Source organism: Gracilinanus agilis, chromosome 4 (genome assembly GCF_016433145.1).
Source record: "Gracilinanus agilis isolate LMUSP501 chromosome 4, AgileGrace, whole genome shotgun sequence".
Taxonomy (NCBI): Eukaryota; Metazoa; Chordata; class Mammalia; order Didelphimorphia; family Didelphidae; genus Gracilinanus; species Gracilinanus agilis.
The window spans coordinates 476,736,932-476,758,023 of NC_058133.1; the positions used below are offsets into that span (position 1 = coordinate 476,736,932).

General features: G+C 46.1%; 1 protein-coding gene across 1 annotated transcript; it reads left to right on the plus strand.

Annotated features, from left to right (window-relative positions):
* The first annotated feature begins 2,693 nt into the window (after nucleotides 1–2,693).
* On the plus strand, nucleotides 2,694–18,588 carry CGN (cingulin). The gene is made up of 21 exons (XM_044676168.1): nucleotides 2,694–3,569; nucleotides 4,179–4,279; nucleotides 4,778–4,847; nucleotides 4,957–5,052; nucleotides 5,639–5,778; nucleotides 5,965–6,097; nucleotides 6,404–6,616; nucleotides 7,761–7,909; nucleotides 8,131–8,263; nucleotides 9,371–9,577; nucleotides 9,819–10,025; nucleotides 10,428–10,685; nucleotides 11,508–11,678; nucleotides 12,059–12,220; nucleotides 13,981–14,070; nucleotides 14,599–14,682; nucleotides 14,945–15,063; nucleotides 15,569–15,677; nucleotides 16,044–16,207; nucleotides 17,162–17,343; nucleotides 18,316–18,588. The coding sequence occupies exons 1-20, from the start codon at nucleotides 2,694–2,696 to the stop codon at nucleotides 17,301–17,303; spliced, it is 3,624 nt and encodes a 1,207-aa protein (XP_044532103.1). The 3' UTR covers nucleotides 17,304–17,343; nucleotides 18,316–18,588.
* The last annotated feature ends 2,504 nt before the right edge of the window (nucleotides 18,589–21,092 follow it).

Consider the following 21,092-nt stretch of genomic DNA (forward strand, 5'->3'; position numbering starts at 1 on the left):
AAGGTGAGATTCTGACTCAGTGCTGTTGCCCTGGTTTGGAGAACTGAACTAATAAATTGGGATTATTCTCCTGGATGAGCTTTGTTTTCTTTCAAATTTTGCCATTTAATCTTTTAGCTTTTTCTCTTGTCCCACTGCTCATACCCAGCATAGGAGAGAATAAAGGCAATAATAACATGTACCTTTCAGTTTCCTACATTGCCACTGGGGGAAAAAAAGACCCTCAATATAAATTCAGCTTCCCTAATCAGTGCCCCAGTAAAAGATTTTAATCTTTGATTGGCTAGTCTAAGTAATTAGACTGGTTAGTAATGGGATAAATCAATGTTGTTCTCCAAGTGTTTCCCCTAGTCAAGATTTGTTAGGATAGCAGGAATAAAGAAGATCTCCATTCTCCTATTTTCAGGATAGTAGTTCTTCTCTGGAGCTGAAACTCCCCCCTCATTTCTCTGACTGAGCTTTGACCCCACTTCTATTCTGAAAGCCCTTGACATAGGGTATAGTACTAAGGCTCCCCAGAACTAAGTTCCAGGCTAGGAATGTTTAATAGGTTTCATTTGCTTAAGCAGGTCTGGCATAGTAGTGGCCTCTCTTCTAGTTTGGTCCTGGTCCATAGTGGAGATTAACATAGGAGCTGGAATAGCTGGATTTCTTTGTATGCCTAGAAGAGAACCTCCCTTCCTTCTCCCCCTCCCCCAGCCTCTCTGTGCCAGCACATACCAGGAATGTTCCTCTTACTGCCTTAAAGCAAGGGCTCACTCTCAGACCCAGGGAGTGGAAAGGAGACATCTTAACTCTGAACCAGGACTTCTCTTGGCTGTTGTGGACCCCAGCATTATAAGTCTCTTCTGCATTGTGGTTAGTGTATATAGCTTGGCATAATTGTGTATGTTGTGTCTCCCTTGTTGGCTCTTTGAGGGACTGGCTTGGAGAGATGGGATTGGTGTAGGTCAAGAAGTCTGCAGACCTCCTTTCTGATCTTGCCTCTGAAGTTTACTTGTTATGTAACGCTGGTCACCTTGCCTCTAAGCCTTCATTTGTAAAATGGACATGACAGTTCCTCTAGAGCAGGGGTCGGCAACCTTTTTGGCCATGAGAGCCATAAATGCCACATTTTTTAAAATGTAATTTCATGAGAGCCGTACAGTGCTCACAGTGCTGCTCCTGTAACAGCGCCTGAAAAAAAAATAGACTTTTATGGCTCCTGCAGAAAGAGCCATATCTGGCCCTCAAAAGAGCCAGATATGGCTTGAGAGCCATATGTTGCCGACCCCTGCTGTAGTGCCTCTCTCACAGTGTTGTCATAAAAGTGTATAAAGTACTTTGGAAAACTTTTAAGCCTTCTAAAATGTTAGTTGTTGTTAATGGCACAGTTCTTTCTATGTTGTGTGTTCAATAAATAGATATTGATTGGTTGAATGAATTCTTCTATAAATGAAGATAGTTCTAGGATGGTGATGGCAGACCTGACACGCGTGTCAACACTGACACGTGTAGCCATTTTTGATGACACGCGGCCCGTTGCAGCTGCATACAGAGAAGTAGGGGCCGCAATGCCAAGGATGAAACGTTTGCTGTGGTGTAGTGTAGACACTCTGTGCGCTATGGATGACAATTCTACCTATATTAATTTACCTATTTTGGTTTATTAAATACAGTTATATATTACAATTATACATTTTTGTTATTTAAACTACAAATATCATGAAATTATGTTGGTTTTCTTCCTCAAAGTGACACACCATCTGAGTTATGCTTGGTTTTTTGGTGAATTTTGACACATCAAGCTCAAAAGGTTGCCCATCACTGTTCCTAGGAGATGGATGGTCAGCAGTGCCAAATGAGAGGCCGTAATGAATATGGGGGAGAGGGCCTTTGTCAGAATATTTTGGGAAAGAGGGAATCCATAAAGATCTATGATATATACCAAAAAAAGACCTGAGATGTTGCTCTTTTTCTTTCTCTTGTTCAGTGGCTTTGCCAGAAGTGGGCAGCTAGGTGGCACAGTAGATAGAATGCCAGGTCTGGAGTCCGGAAGAGCCAAGTTCAAATTCTCTATCACTTACTTACTTAGCTTTGTAACCCATGGCAAGTCCCTTCACCTGTTTGTTGCCTCAGTTACCTCATCTATCAAATGAGCTGTAGAAGGAAATGGCAAACCTCTCCACTGCCTCTGCCAAGAAAATCCCAAATGGCATCCTGAAGAGCTGGATACTACTGAAACAACTCAACAACAACAAATACCAGAAGTAGCTAGCTGACATACTCCCTCTGTGGGATATGGATAGGGACTGGACTTGTGATTTCATTGGTGAAGGCCACTTGTGGGTGAGGAAATGCTCTCTACCTATGTAGGTCAGCACCTCTTCTATAAAATACAGCCTTAGAGATGCTTAGAGGTTAAGTGACTTGTATAGGGACATGTAGACTATTATGTGCCAGAAGTGGAACTTCAACTTCAGTCTTCCTTCCTTTGAGGTCAGCTTTCTATTCATCACACCATGCTGCTCTCTTGTAACTCAGATAGTAGAGAAATGAATCTTTAGAACTACAATAACTCGGATTGGGTGGGAATGAAAAGATGAAAGACTCCTGGACTTTGTATTTAATTCTACTGACTCAGGTCAAATCCAAGGGATGGGAATTGGACAATGTTTCTTGCTTTTTCTCCTACACAGGATCCCCTCATGCCCATGGAGCGGGCAACAGCCATAGCAGAGCCCCGGGGACCAGTGGACCATGGTGTGCAAATCCGATTCATCACAGAGTCAACTGATAATACACAATCAGCCTCCCTTCGCCGGGTTGGCCGTCGACCAGCCAAGGACTCTAGAGCTAGTTCTTATGGTGTAGCAGTGCGGGTGCAAGGCATTGCTGGGCAACCCTTTGTGGTGCTCAACAGTGGGGAGAAGGGTACTGATTCCTTTGGGGTACAGATCAAGGGAAATGGCAGCAGAGGAGCCCCTGATTCATTGAGCTCAGACTCAGAGCTTCCTGAGAATCCATATGGCTCACCTCGGAGGTTTGTGGGCTCCTATTCCCAGGGCAGTACTTCTGATGAGGAACTTGGGACTGGGCAAAAGGACAAGCTTCAACGTTCCCAATCTCACGCCTCCCTGTTGAATTCTGCTCCTGTGGGCCCACGTGTCCTAACTGGCAGCCTATTAGAATTAACCCCTTCAATTGGTTCCTCTGGGAATGTCATTGACACAGCACCCCTGTCCTCAGTGGACTCACTCATTTGCAAGTTTGACCGCCAGGGGGCCCAAACAAGGGGTCGGTCTGGCTGCCGTGGGAGAATCCTCTCTCCTGACCGTCGAAAGCGGAGTCAGAGTTTAGATAGCCGAGTACCTCGAAATACGGCGGAAGAACGCGAACGTGAGCAAGAGCATGAACGGGACTTCAGCAATTCCTCATCCCCTAACTCGAAGCAGACCTGTACGATAAGTGGTTTAAATCAGGGTCAGGCACCATCAAATGCAATCAGCAAATCCCGACAGACTCAGGAATGGGTGTTGCAGAGCTTTGAGGAGCCCCGGGGGAGGCCCCGGGACCCTAGCTTAATGCAGGTGAGGTTTCTTAGCCTGTTACCACCACTCAACCCTTATCATCCCCCAGCCTCCTCCCATTAAGCCAGAATCCTATGGGTAATCTTTTATCTAAAGTTGTTGGGAATGGTGTCTCAGTTTCTGGACCATAAAACTTTTACTACCAAATATATAGATATTTGACCCATAAGTAGTTTTAGTTTGGATTAGGAGAAAACAACAGACTAGGCAAGCATAGCTTGTCCATGCATTGCTGTTGAAGCCTCTTCCTCAAGCTTATCTGCTTTCCACCACTGGCAGGTCTCCCTCACCCCTCTTCCTCTCTGTCACTGCCACCTTGTATCTCTTCTAGTCTTAACTTGTATCTCTTATTTTTCTTCCTTCTAGCCCTTACCTTCCATCTTGGAATCAATACTGTGTATTGGTTCCAAGGCAGAAGAGTGGTAAGGGCTAGGCAATGGGGGTCAAGTGACTTGTCCAGGGTCACACAGCTAGGAAGTATCTGAGGCCAGATTTGAACCTAGGACGTCCTGTCTCTAGGCCTGGTTCTCAATCCACCACTGAGCTACCCAGCTGCCCCCATCTCTTCTTTCTTAACTCTTCTAGTCTTCTTTGTTCCTTCCTTCACAGTTCAAGTCAACCCCAGACCTTTTGAAGGACCAGCAGGAGGCCACAACCTCTGGCAGTGCTGATCATGCTAAAACTACCATCTATAATATTCTACGGGAGGGGTAAGTTCAAGACTGGCAAAAAGTTACCAAAGGGACAGTGGAAAGAGTCTCAAAGCAGGATAGGAGGCACTCTTTCTCTTTCTCCTCTCCTCTCCCTCCTCCTCTCTCTTTTCTCTTCCTCCTTCCCTTTCTCTTCTCTTTCTCTCTTCCTCCTTCCCTCCTCCCCTTCCTCCTTTCTCTTCCTCCTCCTTTTTCCTCTTGCTTCTCTTTCTCCCTCCCTTTGTCCCCCTTTCTCCCTCCCCCCTCCTTCTTTCTTTTTCTCTCCCTCCTTCCCTCTCCCTATTCTTTCTCTTTCTCTCCTTCCCCTCTGTCTGTCTCTCTCCCTCTCTCCCCCATCTCTCCCTCTCTCTCCCCATCTTTCCCTCTCTCCTCACCTCCTCTCTCTCTCTCCCTCTTCTTCCTCTCCTCCCCCCTTTTCTCTATTCCTCATCTCCTTTGTTTTTACACCTTTTGTGTCTCCTATCTAAGTCCTTTACTTTGTACCTCCTTCTCTCATAGGAGTTTGGAAAGCGAGGCATCTGTGAAGAGGAAGGTCAGCCTGGTGTTGGAACAAATGCAGGCCCTGGCGGTGAGTGGATACCTTGGGGTAAAAAGATGTAGATGCACCATGGGGTTTGAAGCCACCTAGGGAGAGAGCCATACTTAGGGATATCTGTCCTTCTCCTTATCCCTAGCAGGGAAGCTCTTCCAATGTCTCACAAGCCATGGCAGTGCATCGTGGGCTGATACAGAAGATAGAAGAGCTCCAGCAAAAGCTGGATGAGGAGATGAAGGTGAGGAACCAGGCCAGTGATAGTGGTGGCTGGCTAGCATTCTTACAATCCCCTAAGGTTTGCAAAACACTTTGTAATATGTCCTTGTCCATTTGGCCCTCACAACAAGGTAGATTCTGTTATTATCCTCTGCTAGGCAGGGTATTATCCTGTAAGAGCGGTGCTATTATGAGCCTCAGTTCACAGATGAGGAAACTGAGGCAGACAGAGGTTAAGCCACTTGCCAGGGTCCCACGGCTAGTAAGTGTTTGGTACTGTTTGAAACTTGGATCTTCCTGATTCCACGTCCAATGGTTTGTGCACTATGGGCGCCACCTAGCTCCACTGGAGAGAAGTTATTTGGTATTAGGAGAAGGAAAAAAACAAATTAGAAGAGATGATTGAAGCCCAGAGGGTGGTATACTCTGAACAGCAGAAGATGTCATTAGAGGCAAGAGGGGAGAAAGGGCTTAAATCTTAGCAAAGCCCCTAGTCCTAAGAAGTGCTAACAAGTCAAAACATGAGGAAGGAATAGTGGAAGCTGATACTTTTTCTACCCCACCACCCTGAAGAGTCCTTCTCCATCTCTTGGCCTCTCTTCTTCCAGAAACGGCAAAAGCTGGAACTCACTCATGAACCATCTCGTCTTGTGCTGGAACGACAGCTCGAGGAGAAGGTGGAAGAGTGCATGCGACTGCAGGAGAAACTGGAAAAGAAGAAGGCAGAGATGCAGCGAAGCACCCAGGAGTGAGTAGGACTGGGAGAAGGGTGAGGAGGGTGCCTGGGGCTTCAAGCTAGGAGATGAAAGCTCTTCAGCCTGATGTCCAGGGAACCAGAGGGTGGCAACTACTTTTAGAGTCTTAAAGGTATGGGAATTGACTAGAAGGGGAATTGAGGCTCAGAGTTGTCTTTTCTGCCTGCCTTTGCTGCTAGGTTCCAGGACATGAAGCTCCTTCTGGATCAGGGTGAGCGCCTACGGCGTGGACTTGAAGACCAGCTGAAAGAGATGCAAGACAGGCTGCGGCAGGGACAGAACCCTGATGCTGCAAAGGAGACCCTCTTAAAGGTAGAGGGGATGAGAGATGACTCCCTAGCATCTGTCTCCAGGCCTATTTCAAACAGGGTTCACCTGAATTTTTATTTTTTTACCTCGGGAGGGGGAGGGGCTGGGATGTAGAGAGTACCTAATATTTGACTCCAGGCAGAAACCTCTAAAGGGATGGTGCCACCTTCTCTGCACAGCTTAGACTGGAAAGACTTGGAGAATGGTTCTTAACTTCTGTTTCCCCTTATGCTAACTACAGCGTGATGTTGGAATGGTGAAATTTAGTTCCTAACTCCCAGGAACAGCTCCTTTTCTGATTCCTCTCAGGACCTGCTAGAGACCAGGGAGTTACTGGAGGAAGTACTAGAGGGGAAACAGAGGCAGGAAGAACAGCTCCGGCAGCGGGAGCGGGAACTGACAGCTCTGAAGGGGGTCCTGAAGGAGGAGGTAGCCTCTCGGGACCAGGAGGTGGAACGTGTCCGGCAGCAGTGCCAACAGGACATGGAACAGCTGCGCCAAAGTGTGAAAGATGCCTCCCAAGTATGTGGAGTGGCTTTGGTTGGTTGGTGGGTGGAAAGGGGGTTTTTGGATTTTGATATTCAGGGTCATATCCCATGGGGGAGAACTGTGGAAAAGAAAGGAGCCAGGATCGAGACTGGGGTGTCTCTCAAATCTATGACCTTATCTAATAAGTCAATCCTATGGACACTGTCTGCTATTGCCAAACATCCCTGGAGGCTGATCCCAGAGGAAGCAAGGTGATGAAGTCCTTACTTTCCCTGACCTCCCAACCCAACAAGGGTCACAGCTCACAATAACCAACCTTACTCAGAAGTCATTGCCTGTTTTTAGGAAGTATCTTCAGGTACAGGTCCCATTGCCCTCAAGAAAGCCTTTTCCTGCCCGTTAGAGTTGCCTAAAAATCTCTGAATGTACAAGCTTCTGGGAGGAGTGATGCTTTAAGTTGCTTTCTGGGTCATCTCCTAAGAGCATAGAAGAGAAAATAGAAGATACTTGCCCTAAAAGAAGTAGGGAAGGAGGAGATAGCTGCCATTAAAGAAGGTTTAGCATCTGAGATTTCGGGAAACAAGCCCTCACCAAGGAGCCTGGGTCCAGCCCTTTACCCAACCTCACAGTTTTTTAGAATTGGCCTTGCAGGATGAGGACATCCACCAAGAATGAACATGGTCAAAAATCAGGTAATGGTCAATAAATTTAGAGTCCTCTAGGATGTGCGGCAACCACTTTTGTGGAAGAATATTACATGAGGGAAGCTTCCTGGAGAAGCCAACTTTTAAACAGGATTTGGAAGAAACAGGATATGCTTTGATGGAGAGGGCATTCTTCTGAAAGGCTGGTGCTACAGCAGGAGCCCTTAAGAGAGTGCCAGGATAGAAAAGACTTTACATCTTCTGGGGCAGCTAAGTGGCACAGTGGATGGAGTGCTGGGTCTAGAGTCAGGAAGACTCATCTTCTTGAGTTCAAATCTGGCGTCAAACACTTATTAACTTTGTGACCCTGGGAAAGTCACTTAATCCTGTTTGCCTCAGTTTCTTCATCTGTCAAATGAATTGGAGAAGGAAATGGCAAATCATTCTAGTATCTTTGCCAAGGAAACTCCAAATGAGGTCACAGAGTCAGATACAACTGAAAACGACTGAACTCCAATTACATCTTCTGCCAGGATCAGGCCACCCTGGAGGCAGAAAGGCAGAAAGTGTCAACCCTCATTCGAGGCCTCCAGAGGGAACTCCAAGAGAGTGCTGAGGAGACTGGGCATTGGCAAGGCATGTTCCAAAAAAATAAGGAAGAGCTTCGAGGGACCAAGCAGGAGTGAGTTGTATCCCTGATTTTGACTTGCCTGGTTGTCATTTCTACCCAGGTTCCAGATATAAAATCCCTATCATCTTTTCCTCACCCAGAAGACTTGGTGGCCCCAGGTTTTGTGGGGAGGCTTTTGGGATATTAATAGAAGGGAGAGCGAGCCTTTGTCTCTCAGGTAGGGGAGCCAAGGCGCCTTCATTTCCATTCTGTTTTCCCTGTCTGGGCTACAGGCTGTTACAGCTTCGGCTGGAGAAGGAAGACCTAGAGGAAGAGCTCAGGGAGCAAATTGGGGTTCTGCAGAAGGACCTAGAGCAGGCCCGAACCAGTGCTGAGGATAATCGTCAGGCTGAGAGCCTTAAGAAGGTACCAGACAGAGGAGCAAAAGCGTAAATAAGAAAACAGTTAAAATGGGATGATAAGTCCTTAGGACATCTGTTCACTCTGGTGATTGACTGGCCTTAAATTTTCACTACTGCAGAGAGTGAAAGTTCTTCTTGACTCGTCCCTATCAAAATCTGTCCAACCTTCTCTCTTTTATTAAATCTTTGGATCCAATTGAACTAGTCTTTTTACTGTCGTTTTTTCCATTTTGGTTCATCCCTATGATTTCATTTGTGTTGAGAGTATAAATTCAGATCAATAACTTAAAGGCTTGTCTGACATATTAAGCAAATTGCCCAGAGTCAGACATCCAGCATGTGTAAAAGGCAGGATTTGAACTTAAGTCTTCAATCTCAGAGGTTTGACTTTAAGCCGTCTCTATCCACTGTACCAAGCTCTCTTGTCAGTCATATATCCTATGCAAATTCTTCTTCTTCTTACCTAGGATTCCCTCCTTCCTATTTTCTATCCAGACAAATTCTGTCCCTCTTCCAAGACCCAGCTTTTGAGCGTCACCTCTTTTGAGAAGTCTTCCCCAAGAATATCTTCATTCTTGGAGATGGAACTGGCAGATTCTATTATTCTACTTAGCATGTGACTTATCTATAGCCATTTATTACCAGGGAGCAGGAACTTGTACCTTATTTCTTTTGTATTCCCTGTAGTGCCTAGCAAAGTGCAACCCATCAACAAATATTTGTCAAATACTCTGCTAGGATGCTTTGGAGGCAATGACAGAACTGAAATCTTCCCTTCCTTCAGGGAACTTACACTGAATCTGTGGAGATGTCGGTGTCTAATAAATACTTGTTGGGTAATTGACAATAATAGGGAATTTGGTATTGCAGCACTACCCAGGGCCCGTGTTTCTTTGGATCATGGGTCCCCTAGTGTTCCTCTGGTCTTTTAGGCACCTATCTAGTTATTTCCTAGGTGGATTACGAAATCTCCTTTAGTACAGTGGGACAGCTCCAAGACTCTTGGCCCTCAGGGAACTGGGCCATATGAGTAGTGAAGGACCTTTCCATGAGTAGTGAAGGACCTTTCCCATTCCCTGCTCCTCAGCATCTCATACCCTCATCCTGCCAGGAATTGAAGCGGGCACAGGAAGAACTACAGGACCTTCGAGAACAGCAGAGCCAGGAAGCTGCTGGGAAGAATCGGGAGCGGGAACTGGAGAAGGAGCTAGAAGCCCTCAAGGAAGAGGCTAAGCGGGGAAAGGGGGCTGAGCAGCAGCAGCTCCAACTGCATAAGAGCCTTCAGCAGCTTCAACAGGACTATGAAGAGACTGCCAAGGCAAGGGCCTGGAAAGGAGGCTAGAGGAGAGAGGCTGTGAGATCAGGAAGACCTAATGGGTCAGGAAGGAGAGCCATGTGCTTATAGGCATACATTTCTGACACCCTTGAGTTCTTGGAAACCTGGTTTAGCCAGCCGGGGTCTGTTGGGGGGCTCAGAGCTCAGTGGTCAGCCTCCTCTGTATCTGTCTGGGTAGGGATTCTCAGGGGAGAGGGTCCGAGCTGCCTTTCTGCCTCCCTAGGCCAAGGCAATGGCTGAAGCAGAGGTAACCATGATGGGGCAGCGGCGGGCAGCGGTGGAGGCAACGCTACGTGAAACCCAAGAGGAGAACGATGAGTTCCGGCGTCGAATCTTGGGCCTGGAACAGCAGCTAAAGGAGGCCCGGAGCTTGGCTGAGGGTGGGGAGGCTGTAGAGGCAAGGCTTCGGGACAAGGTGCAACGGTTGGAGGTCAGTCATCAACCTGCCTAACCATCAACTTTTCCCCCTGTCCCTTTTGTTTCTGCTTGAGCCTTAACTCTCCTCACCAACTGGAGAACACTGTTTATGGCTTCCTTGTGGTACATCAGATTTCTCCCTCAAAAGCCTTAATTTTGTTATCTGTGCTTTAATTTCCATATTCAAATGTTTAAACCATTGCTATTTGACTCATTTTACCTCTTTCCCTATCTTGGATTTAGTTGCTCTGTTCCTCAGTTTCCATCCTGGTCCTCCTAGGCCTGATTCTATTGGCTGCTTTTGTCATATATGTCTTCCACCTTCTTACTTCCAGAAAGCTAAATCTCAGACTTTGCTTCTGCCTCACAAATCCTGCTCATCTCCCCACCTTAGCCCCATCTCCCCTCCCTGCAGGCGGAGAGACAGCGACTGGAGAAGGCCCTGAGTGCATCTCAGGAAGAGGAGGACTCACTGGCTGGGGCAAAGCGGATGCTGGAGGGGCAGCTGGAAGAGGCACAAAGAAGCCTCATAAGATTGGGGCAAGAGCAAAAGATATTAAACCGAGCCTTAGAGGAGGAAGGGAAGCAACGGGAAGTCCTTCGGCGAAACAAGGCTGAGCTGGAGGACCAAAAACGATTGTTGGATAAAACTGTAGAGAAACTTAACAAGGAGGTGAGGGGCCAATAGTAGTCCAAATAATGGGAGTCCTAACCCAGCCCATAGACAGATTCATTCAGAGGGCAAGATCAGGGCGTTCCACCGCTTTTGCTTACACTTCATTCTATTCCTCACTCCCCAAGGTTTGATCAGGAAATGGTCTGAGCAGAAACCATAAAGTAGGACTTTCTAATGCTTCTCTATTTGGGGGATGGTGTGTGACATTCTGTCTTCTGTTCCCTCAGGGCTTTGATAAAAGGTGTGGGCTAATAAGAGCTGTTATTCCTGTCAGGAGTATTTATTATGAAAAATATTCAACACCCAAATAAATGAGTCTCTAATGGCAGATTTGTAGGCTGTTAGGGAGTACTTTTATTTTTTAACCTTCTGTTTATAAGTCAGCACTTTTGACCATTCCGGCAAATCAGGGTGAAGCCTGGGCTTGGTGGAGCTATGGGGCATAGTTCTGGATATAAAGGTTTTACTGGGGTGTCATGTTGATGGAGAGGCTTTTGAAGAGAGTCTTAGAGGTCAAGACTCTAAGGAAGGCGTCAAAGGCAATTTTTAAAAAAACTTTTTATCTTCCGTCTTTGATTCAAAACTGTGCATTGGTTCCAAGGCAGAAGAGCAGTAAAGGCTAATGGCAATGGGAGTGTGTGTATGTGTAAGTAACTTGCCCAGGGTCACATGGTTAGGAAATATCTAAATCCAGATTTGAAACCCAGGACCTCCCCATCTCTAGGCCAGAAACTTTCCCCACTGAGCCACCTAGTTGCCCCAGGGGCATTTGTTAAGGAGGATGGTAACTATCACTTCTATCCTTTCTCTGCCTTTCAGATGGAGAAAATTGGTGAGGAATCACAGAGAGCACTGGGGGAGCTACAAGCCCAGCTGGAAGAGTACAAGGAGAAGGCACGTCGTGATGTGGCAGGTGCCCAGCGCCAGGCCAAGGAGTGGGCCAGTGAGGCCGAGAAGGCAGCTGGAGGGCTGGGCCAGCTGCAGGATGAGGTAGAGTCACTGGGGATAGGGCAGTGAGGATGCAGGGAACTTGTCTTTTTTTTTATCTTTCCCTTCTGTCTTAGAATTGATACTGAGTTTCAGTTCCAAAGCAGAAGAGTGCTAAGGGCTAGGCAATTAGGATTAAGTGACTTGCTTAGAGTCACACAGGTAGGAAGTCTCTGAGGCTAGCTTTGAGCCCAGGACCTCCTGTCCACTGCATCACCTCACTGCCATCAGAGAACTTCTCTTAAGCTTAACTGGGAGGGTTGAGTTAACTACCCAGAATGCAAGTCTTATCTATCCCTTTTCTTCCATGAAAGTGATTGCTGTAGTCATCTTGAATCTGGCTAGGTATGGAGGTTAATTCCGTCCATCCCATTTTCTTTTAGGCCCAGCGGTTACGCCAAGCTCTGCAGGTATTGCAGGCTGAGCGAGATACAGCCCTCCTGGACAAAGACCTGCTAGCCCAGAAACTGCAGGGGCTGGAGAAAGAGACTGAAAGCAAAAAACGTTCCCAGGATGACAAGGTCCGGCAGCTCAAGAACCTAGAGGTGAGCCACAGTGAAGGATTCCATGACCAGCCAGTTAACCTCAAGTCCCAGTGCGTCTTTGTAGTAAGAGTCATAATACATTTATGTAGTCTTTTTTAAGGTTTTTACTAAGTGACTTCTTCACAAAAGTCAGAATCTAAGTTAATAAACATTTATTAAGTGTTTATTATGTGTCAGGCACTGTGTTAAGCACTGGGGATATAAAGGCATAAGCCAACCCCTGCCTTCAAGGAGCTCCCAGTCTAATGGATCATAACAGTCCTATGAGTAGGCAGTGCAGATATTTCCATTTCAAGGTGAGGCAGTGTAGTTTGTTAGAGAGCTGGCCTTGGATTAATAAGACCAGAGTTAAAGCCTTCCTTCTTACATTTGCTCAATGCCCCAGACAATTATCAGTGACAGAACAGTTCCTGAACTCCCTTTGGGGAGAGAGTGTCCTCATGAGGGAGTTCCCCCAACCAATGATATCACAGGTTAAGAACAAAAAAATTTTTTTTTGTTTAAGTGGAGGATGAAACAGATTTAGAGAAATTTAGGTACTTGAGTCCCCCTGTTTACATTAGCTACTGAGTGGTTGAGTGAGGCTTCAAATCCAGGCCTTCCTCCTGGTAAGGTCAGTGGTCTTCTTACTCATTTTGCTTCCTTCCATGGATCTCTGTCTGTCTTCCTTGTGTCTGCTATTTTTCACCATGCCTGACTACTCAAACCTTCTCTTCTCTGTTTCTTAACCCATTTTCATATGTGAAACCAGACTTCCCTGGGCTTAATCAACTTAACTGTTGTCTTGACCCCTGATGGGGTTGTCTTCCTTTTGAACCCTAGAGGAATGAACAGAACTGTTAGGGGAAAACCAGGGAAGTAGGCTTAAATATTAAAATGTGGGTCCAGAAGGGTATGAGGGTGACAGGAGTGACAGAAGGAGGGATGGACCAAACAAAATAGGGAGACTAGGTTTTACTACTAGGGAAGTAACTACAGAAATGGCAGTTAGGCCCCAACAGTCACCCAGCCCACCTAGGCAAGGGCCTATGGAACCAGCAGGCAAAAGGCAAAAGTTTATAACAGTTTACTTGAGGGAAACAGTAATAAAGGATGGGAATAAGGGTTTCTACACTTAGAAGCTAAGGGCAATCCACAGGGTCAGGGAAGGGACTTATCTACACTAATCTAAGACCTAAGCAAGACAGGGCCCAGGGGGAAAGCAGGATTGAAGTGGGTATCCTCACAGTAGTGTCCAACCTCACTCCAGCAGTGTTTCTGCTCCTCTAGGACTACCTGCTGCACTCTTCCAGGTGGGTAGATTCTGGTAGCTGACCCAGCCATAGTTGACCTGCAACTCAGGTTGGGATTAGTAGTCTACCAAAATCTCCCACAAGTAGATGACGGTCTTTCCACAGGATCACTGGTAATCTGGTGTCTCCTAGGGTCAGTTGCTGCTTGCCCCAACCACCATGGAATCTCTCTCAGTCAGCAAGAAGAAACTTCCTGCTTCTTCATTCCATCTTGGAATTCTCCAACCCTTCCTGCTAGGTCTAATACTAATACTAAGCTAAATAATCTTCCTCACAACAGAACTCTTGCTCTTCTTTCCCTGTGACCTCTTACCTGGCCAGCAGAGGGCACTGTCCCCATGGTACCTGCTGGCAACCAGAAGTTGAGCGTGTGATGGAAGGGGGCTTCAGTCCTGGGCTAAAGAAAGAGCCTTGGGGAAGGTCAGGGTTCTGCTTGAGTCGGGGGCTAACCCATCATCTTTCTATTAGGAGAAGGCCTCACGCCTGGAGGCAGAGCTGGATGAGGAAAGAAACACTGTGGAGCTGCTGACAGATCGAGTGAACCGTGCACGAGACCAGGTGATGTGCTTCTGTTGATCTCGTTTTTCCTCTGTCTCCGGTCCTAAAGGTTTGGGCCCAGCTAGGTAGACATTAAAGTCTGCTCCCTCATGGGTTGTTGGCCATGGATGCATCAGGGCTACTCACTCTCCAGGAAGCAGAGTTATTTTTCTGTGGGAGATGAGGCTGATGGGATATGGGGTGGGTGGGGGGAGAGAGGGAGTGTCTCTAGCTGGGACTCTACTTGGACTCATGACTCTTCCTTTCTGAGTAGAAGGTAGTTTTTCAGTCACTTGAGGTTTTTTTTTAGTCTGGATTCTTTTTGGGAGGTTAACTAAATGAGCTGTCTTGCCTAACTTCTTCATACAGAGCCTCTGCTCTCCCTTTCCAGCCCTGCCCCTTATTACCCAAAGGACATAGTGGAGAAACAGGGTCCTGGGAGTGCTTTCATACCTACGAGAAAGACCCCTATCACCAATGGAGTTCAGGCTCTTGGGTATCAGTATTCCCCATCTATCATGTCTTAAATCTTTCTAACCCCAAATCCAGATTGACCAGTTGAGAGCAGAACTACTACAGGAGAGATCCAGTCGGCAAGACCTAGAATGTGATAAAATCTCTCTGGAGAGACAGGTGAGAAGGTTGTGGCAGGAGAGGAAGGACAAGCGATGGTAGCTTGTCCTGGGTGGCAGACACCGGAGACAGTCATAATCAAGCTTAGTGGCCCACTTTTCTGGGGGACTTTTTAAGGTTTTACATAGCATTGTCCTTCTGGAGAATTCTGTGACTGAGTTCAGTGGGAAGATGAACTAAGGGAGTGGGTGGGAAAACTAACCATTAGCTGAGGGGCAGGAGGAGGAGGAGGAAAGACATCCTGATGGGTCTGGTCTCTTAGAACAAGGACCTGAAGAGTCGACTGGCCAACTTAGAGGGTTTCCAAAAGCCCAGTGCCAGCCTCTCTCAACTGGAGTTCCAGAACCAGGAGCTGCAGGATCGACTTCAGACTGAAGAGAGGTAGGAAACAAGATCAGCTGCTCCTGAGTTGCCTCTGTTATTTGTTGTAGACTACTAGCCAAAAAGTAGTGAGATGGCTTGGTGATTCAATGGATAGAGCACTGGAATTGGAGTCAGGAAGATCTGAGTTTGAATACTGCTTTGAACACTTAGCTAGTACTGTGACCCTGGATAATTCACTTAATTCCCTGAGCCTTAGTTTCTTTATCTGTGGAGAGATGGGATTGGTTTCGATGGCCTCTAAGATTCCATTCATTTCTAAAATTCCATTTTAGTTTCTAAAACTATGATATCTAATACCCCTTAGCCAAGAAGGGTGTGGACTCCTGCCATCCTCTACCCTTCCATATCCCATGGCTGTGCCTTCAGTCCTTTTCTTCCTAGTATTAACTCCTGTGACCAAGTGGAGCTGTTATAAGAGAGTGAAAGTGTGTAAGCGAATGTGCCACATAATTCTCTTAACTGGTGGTAGCTACCACTATGAACAATCTCCACTCATCCTTAGGGAGAAGACACTTCTGCAGACCACTAACCGAAAACTGGAACGGAGAGTCAAAGAGCTTTCCATCCAGATTGATGATGAAAGACAGCATGTAAATGACCAGAAGGATCAGGTATGGATGGACATGGGATGTACATAGGGTCAGCTATGTGTGTTGAAAGCAAATACATGCATATCCCCTTTCTAGGTAAAGGGGGTCATTCCAGAGGTAGTTGATGCCCCTTCTATCAGCATGTTCTCCCAGTTTTTCCAGCTGTTTTTATTCTGTGTATATAGGAGTACAGCACGTGTCAGTGTGTTTATGGGTGGTGGTGGTCCATTAAGTATGAGCTAAACCACCAGCGGCACATGGGGTATGAGCTATGAGCAGTGGCCACTTTCCATCCTGACCTCAGTCAGAATCAGTTTGAGGAGGAGGAGGAAGGCTCTACCTCAGAGTGGTGGATGTTCTTCTGACCCATTCGTTTGTTTTCCCTAGCTGAGCCTTCGAGTTAAGGCCCTGAAGAGACAAGTGGATGAGGCAGAGGAGGAAATTGAACGGCTGGATGGTTTGAGGAAGAAGGCCCAAAGGGAGCTGGAAGAGCAGCATGAAGTCAATGAACAGCTGCAGGCCCGAATAAAGGCACTGGAAAAGGATTCCCGGTAGGTTCCATGGGGTGGGGAGAGAGAGAGATGGAAGAGAAGGTGAAGATGTAGACAGACAGACTGGTCAGCACCTGGGTTCTTGCTGGCCTTGAAAGGAGGGGTTACCAGCTCTTAGGAGCTATACTTGAGAGCTTAGGTCTTGGCTGAGTATATGCATGAGAAAAGGCTCTGTAACCAATGGAGTTCAGCCACTTGGGTATCCATGTTCCCTGTCTATTACATCTTGAATTTGTCTAACCCTAAATCTACATGTACCCTCATTGGGATCAGGTAGTGTGATCATCTCTGGTGGCTAAGTGGAACAGTAGATGAAACACCTGGATTTGGGGTCAAGAAATTCAACTCTTGTCTCAAATACTTACTAGCTATATATGTCCCTGAGCAAGTAATTTAACTTTAATTTTCTCAACTGTGAAATGGGGATAATAACAGTACCTACCTTCCAGGATTATTGTGAAGATCATGAAACAATATTTGTAAAGTGTTTTGCAAATCTTAAAAGCCCTATGTATGCTAGCTATTATTATTATTATCTAAGATGAGAGAAGATTCTAAAAGTAAGGCTCTTTCAATTCAACAAGCATTTATTAAGGGCCAAATATGTACAAAATGCTGTGCTAGGTAAGCAATAGAGATAAAAAAAGAAAAAGTAGGAAAGATGGGCTTCTCTCCCAAGGAAATTACATTCCGGAAGTTGGCTGGGTTAGCTTACACAAAAAAATTGGGTTTCCCAGTGGAACTGTGTGTCGACTACGGGGAGGTGGGGAGAGGCTTGGGAGAGAGGGGAAAGAACATGAAACATGTAACTATGGGAAAATATTCAAAATAAAAATTTTTAAAAAAAGGGAAAAATTGGGTTTTGACTACAGTCAAATATGCATCAGTTCTCCCGACAGTGCTATCTTTTTCTTTCTCCCTCCCTACTCTGTTTCTTTCTCCCTCTCTCCTCAGGCGCAAGGCTACCCGATCAGCAGCTGAAGCATCCCTCAAGCATGATGGGCTGAGCTCAGATGAAGAATTTGACAGTATCTATGATCCCTCATCCATTGCATCACTACTCACTGAGAGTAACCTCCAGACAAGTTCCTGCTAGCCAATGGTCAGCAAGGAGACAGGCAGCCAAGTTGTAGAAGGTCCTTCCCTCTTCTTGCCCTAGTCTCCTTTTCCCTAGTCCACCAAATGACCCTGCTAATCGGGAGGGTCTAGATGGTGGTAAGAGGAATTCCTGAGCATGGGACAGAACACTGCTGTGAAATGGATTTTACTTCTCCCCAGAGGGGAGTGGGCTTTTCTGACCTGATAAGCCTTTCCCCTCTCCTTCCCTCCATGTGGACAAAGAGTTTGGGTGAGAGTGGATAGGTGGGGGAATATGAAGAAATTAAGAGATTTAAACCAATAGAGCTTGTATTTTTTTCAGCCTCCTTATCCTAAGGCTCAGGGACATTTCCCATGAGATCCCTTTACCCATCCTTTTCCTGATTGGGTAAGGAGGTTTGGGAGAAAGGATATATTATGGGCTGTGGACACGCTGGCGTGGTCCTGCCTGCTTTTCTTTTGCACAATCCTGGGGGCCACTGAGGTACCCCCATGCCTCCATTTTAGACCTTCCATTTTACCTTTACCTGCTTTGAGCCAGCAGCTCCAAGGGACCACTTCTCCTTTTCCCAGTTGAGATGCTTCTTACCTTCCTCTCAGTGCCTTAGTTAGGGTGAGAAGATGAGGTGGTTCTCCTCCAAACACATCCTCCCCATATAGCCATCGGGTTCCACTCAGTCCTTGTGCTCGTCCTTGTTCGGGTTAAGAAGGTAAAACAAGGCAAGCTCTCTTAGGGTAGAATCAATGGATGAATCTTCTGCTTTGTCGCCTGGTGAGACGATAGAGCTGAAAAGGGTCTGTGTTAGGGTAATATTGTATAGTGGGAAGGACTTCTTTTATTCATAGGACTTCCCTTCTTCCCTTGGTGGCTATGTGGTTATGATTTGGTTGGGACCAGGGAACCCTGCCAGTTCTCTAAATACATTTAAAAGATCCACAGATTAAAGGGCCTCCTTAGCTCTAATGGTTCTACTCCAGCATTCCCACAGATCTACTCTTGGCCTCAACAGGCAATCCAAGGGTCTTGCATTTTCTCAGAAGCCTGGCTCTTAATGCTAGCTCCTGCCTCAAGCTGGGAAGTCCGACTTCAGAATGGAATGGGAGGAGGAAATGAAGACCTCCATCCTGCCTTTGGCTTTTAAGGACCTAAGCAGGCCCTCATGAATCATCTCCAGTATCTTGGGGAGGAAAACAAGAATACACTTACCAATGGCTTGTAATTTTGTGATTTTTGTACCTCTGTTCCTTGGGCAAATCATACGCCCCTCTTTCCAATTTTTCTTCCTTGATTTTATTTTAAATTAAATATATATCTTTATATTGTGAACCTTATTACTCCTTCATCTTTCCTCTGAAGTTACTTTCCTATGAGGTAGACCCCTTTTAACAACATCCAGGAGTTGGAATTGGAAAGGATTTGACAGCTCTATATGGTGGAGCAGGGGAGGGATGGGGAGTGGGCAAGTACAAGCTGGAGCCTGAGAGGAACCCAGGAGAATGGCTATACAACCTATCCCATTCTCCAACAAATTCCAGGGGAGACTCAAAAGGTACAGGGGTTGTGGAGTTTGATAGGGGAAGAGGGACTTTGAAGGGGTGGGAGGAATGATGGGACAGATATGGAATTGAATATAACCGGTTCTCTTATTCCCTGCAGCTATCTGGAGAAGGGGGAAGGGAACTCCCCAACATCCATCTTTGCTACAAGGGTTTCCACCCATCCTTATTTGGCATAGGGCCCAATCTCTGCCTGGGAGTGAGGGGGTGAAAGGAGGTTTCTGCCAATCTTGTTCAGTTGTCTTCCCCAAAGCCTAACCTATCTTTAGGCATGGAGTGCACATTCTTTTTTGTGCTATGTTCCACAGTTTGACAATTTGCATTGTAGCAGCAAAGGATTATGACAGCACCAGGTTTGGCCAAACATGTGCCCTGGGCCACCTGCAATCCTTCCAGTGCCAGGCATCATGGCTTATTCTGAGAGGGAACCCCAATTTACCTGTGACTTACTACTAGAGTAATAGAGTACCTGGGCTGGGAACTAGAACCCCTTCACCTTGTACCAAAGTTTCACATTCTGGGCCTTGTCTTTATTTCTTTTAATTCCTTTGGGATATTTAAGGAGGTTTTTCTACAGGCAATTTCTTACCTATTCATACTTGAACCTTTTTTTTTTTTTTTTTTTTTTTTTTGCCTCCCAAACCCTTTCCTTCCATCTGAGAATCAATACCAGGTATTAGTTCCGAGGCAGAAGAGTGATAAAAGCTAAGCATTAGGGATTAAGTGATTTGCCTAGGGTCACACAACTAAGAAGTTATAATAAGTCCAGATGAGTCTTTGTTTTAAAATTGCTATCAACATGGGATTTGTAATATGTTTAACTGCATTTTTTTGCTATTACTTACTTACACGTTAAGAAACTTTTTATAGAAGGGCATTGATAAGCTAGAAGACTTCCAGAAGTATATAACCAACTGGGTGAGGGCACTGGAAGCCATGCATATAAAGAGCATTTGAAGGAACTAGGTTTGTTTTGCCTAGAAGATCAGACTTCTGAAGAGGACCTTGAAATAGCTATTTAATGAACACTTATTTAGTGCTTTACGGTTTGCAAAGTGTTTTACATATATTATCTCATTTGATCCTCACAACAATCCTGTGAGGTAGGTGCTATTATCCTCATTTTACAGACAAGAAAACAGGCTGAGAGATTAAGTGATTGTCACAGTCACACAGCTTAGTTGTCTGAGGTTAAATTCAAACTCATGTTTCTTCATTCCAAATCTGGCACTATCATCTATGCCACCAATTTTGTCTTCAAATACTGAAAGGACAGTTGTGTAGATTAAGTGATTTGCCAGTCACACAGTTTAGTTGCCTGAGGTTAGATTCAAACTCAGGTTTCCTCACTCCAAATCCACACTTGCCACCATGCTGCTTTCAAATGATATAGCTGGTCTTCAAATACTGAAAGGACAGTTGTGTAGAAGGAAGACTAGGTTTATTCTTCTTGGACCCTACAAGTAGACTCCAGCAATGGATAGAAGTTGCAGCAGCCAATAGAACTAGAAAAAAAGTTATCCTAAAGTGCAATAAGCTGGCTTCTGAAATGGCTAGTGATCTCCATCACTTGAAATGCTTCAAGTGGAGCCTTGACCATTCGTTGACAATTTTAGTGAAGGAATTCTTAGTCTACTACTGAATTAGATAACCTGTAAGATTCTTTCCAAAAGAGATTCTAAGATTTTGGGAGACGTACAAGATAGCTCCCTGGAATCAAGACCGCGGAGGGAGGGAGGGCCACCCCATCCAATTCCTGGGAGTACAAATTGCTCTTTAGGCACTTCAGCCCACCTCTATCTCCTACAGAAAAGCCTCGCCCAGGCAAAACAGAACCGGCTAGCATCCACTGCCTGGTTCTTGCCAAGTCAGGGCACCTGACAAGCAGGCCTAGACCCAGCCTTAATGAGGTGGACTTCCTGGCATGTATAACTACAGAGGGAAAGGAACGGGGCCATGCAGCCTCACCGAGCTCTCCGGCTCACCGTATTGTGGGGTTTAGAACAGAAAGAACCTAGTACAAGTTTTACAAGTCCAACCTCCTTTTACAGTTTTCTGTTGAGGCTAAGAGAGGTCAGGAGCCTTGCGAACAAGAAGCGAAGATAAGTCTCCAAGACCTGGGCTTTCCACGGCCAGTAAGGACTCCTCTGTGGAATTCTAACTCCTCCCCGCCCCCCTCCCCGCCCCGCCCCGCCCCGCCCCCCCAGGCATGAAGTAGCGCACCTTTTTT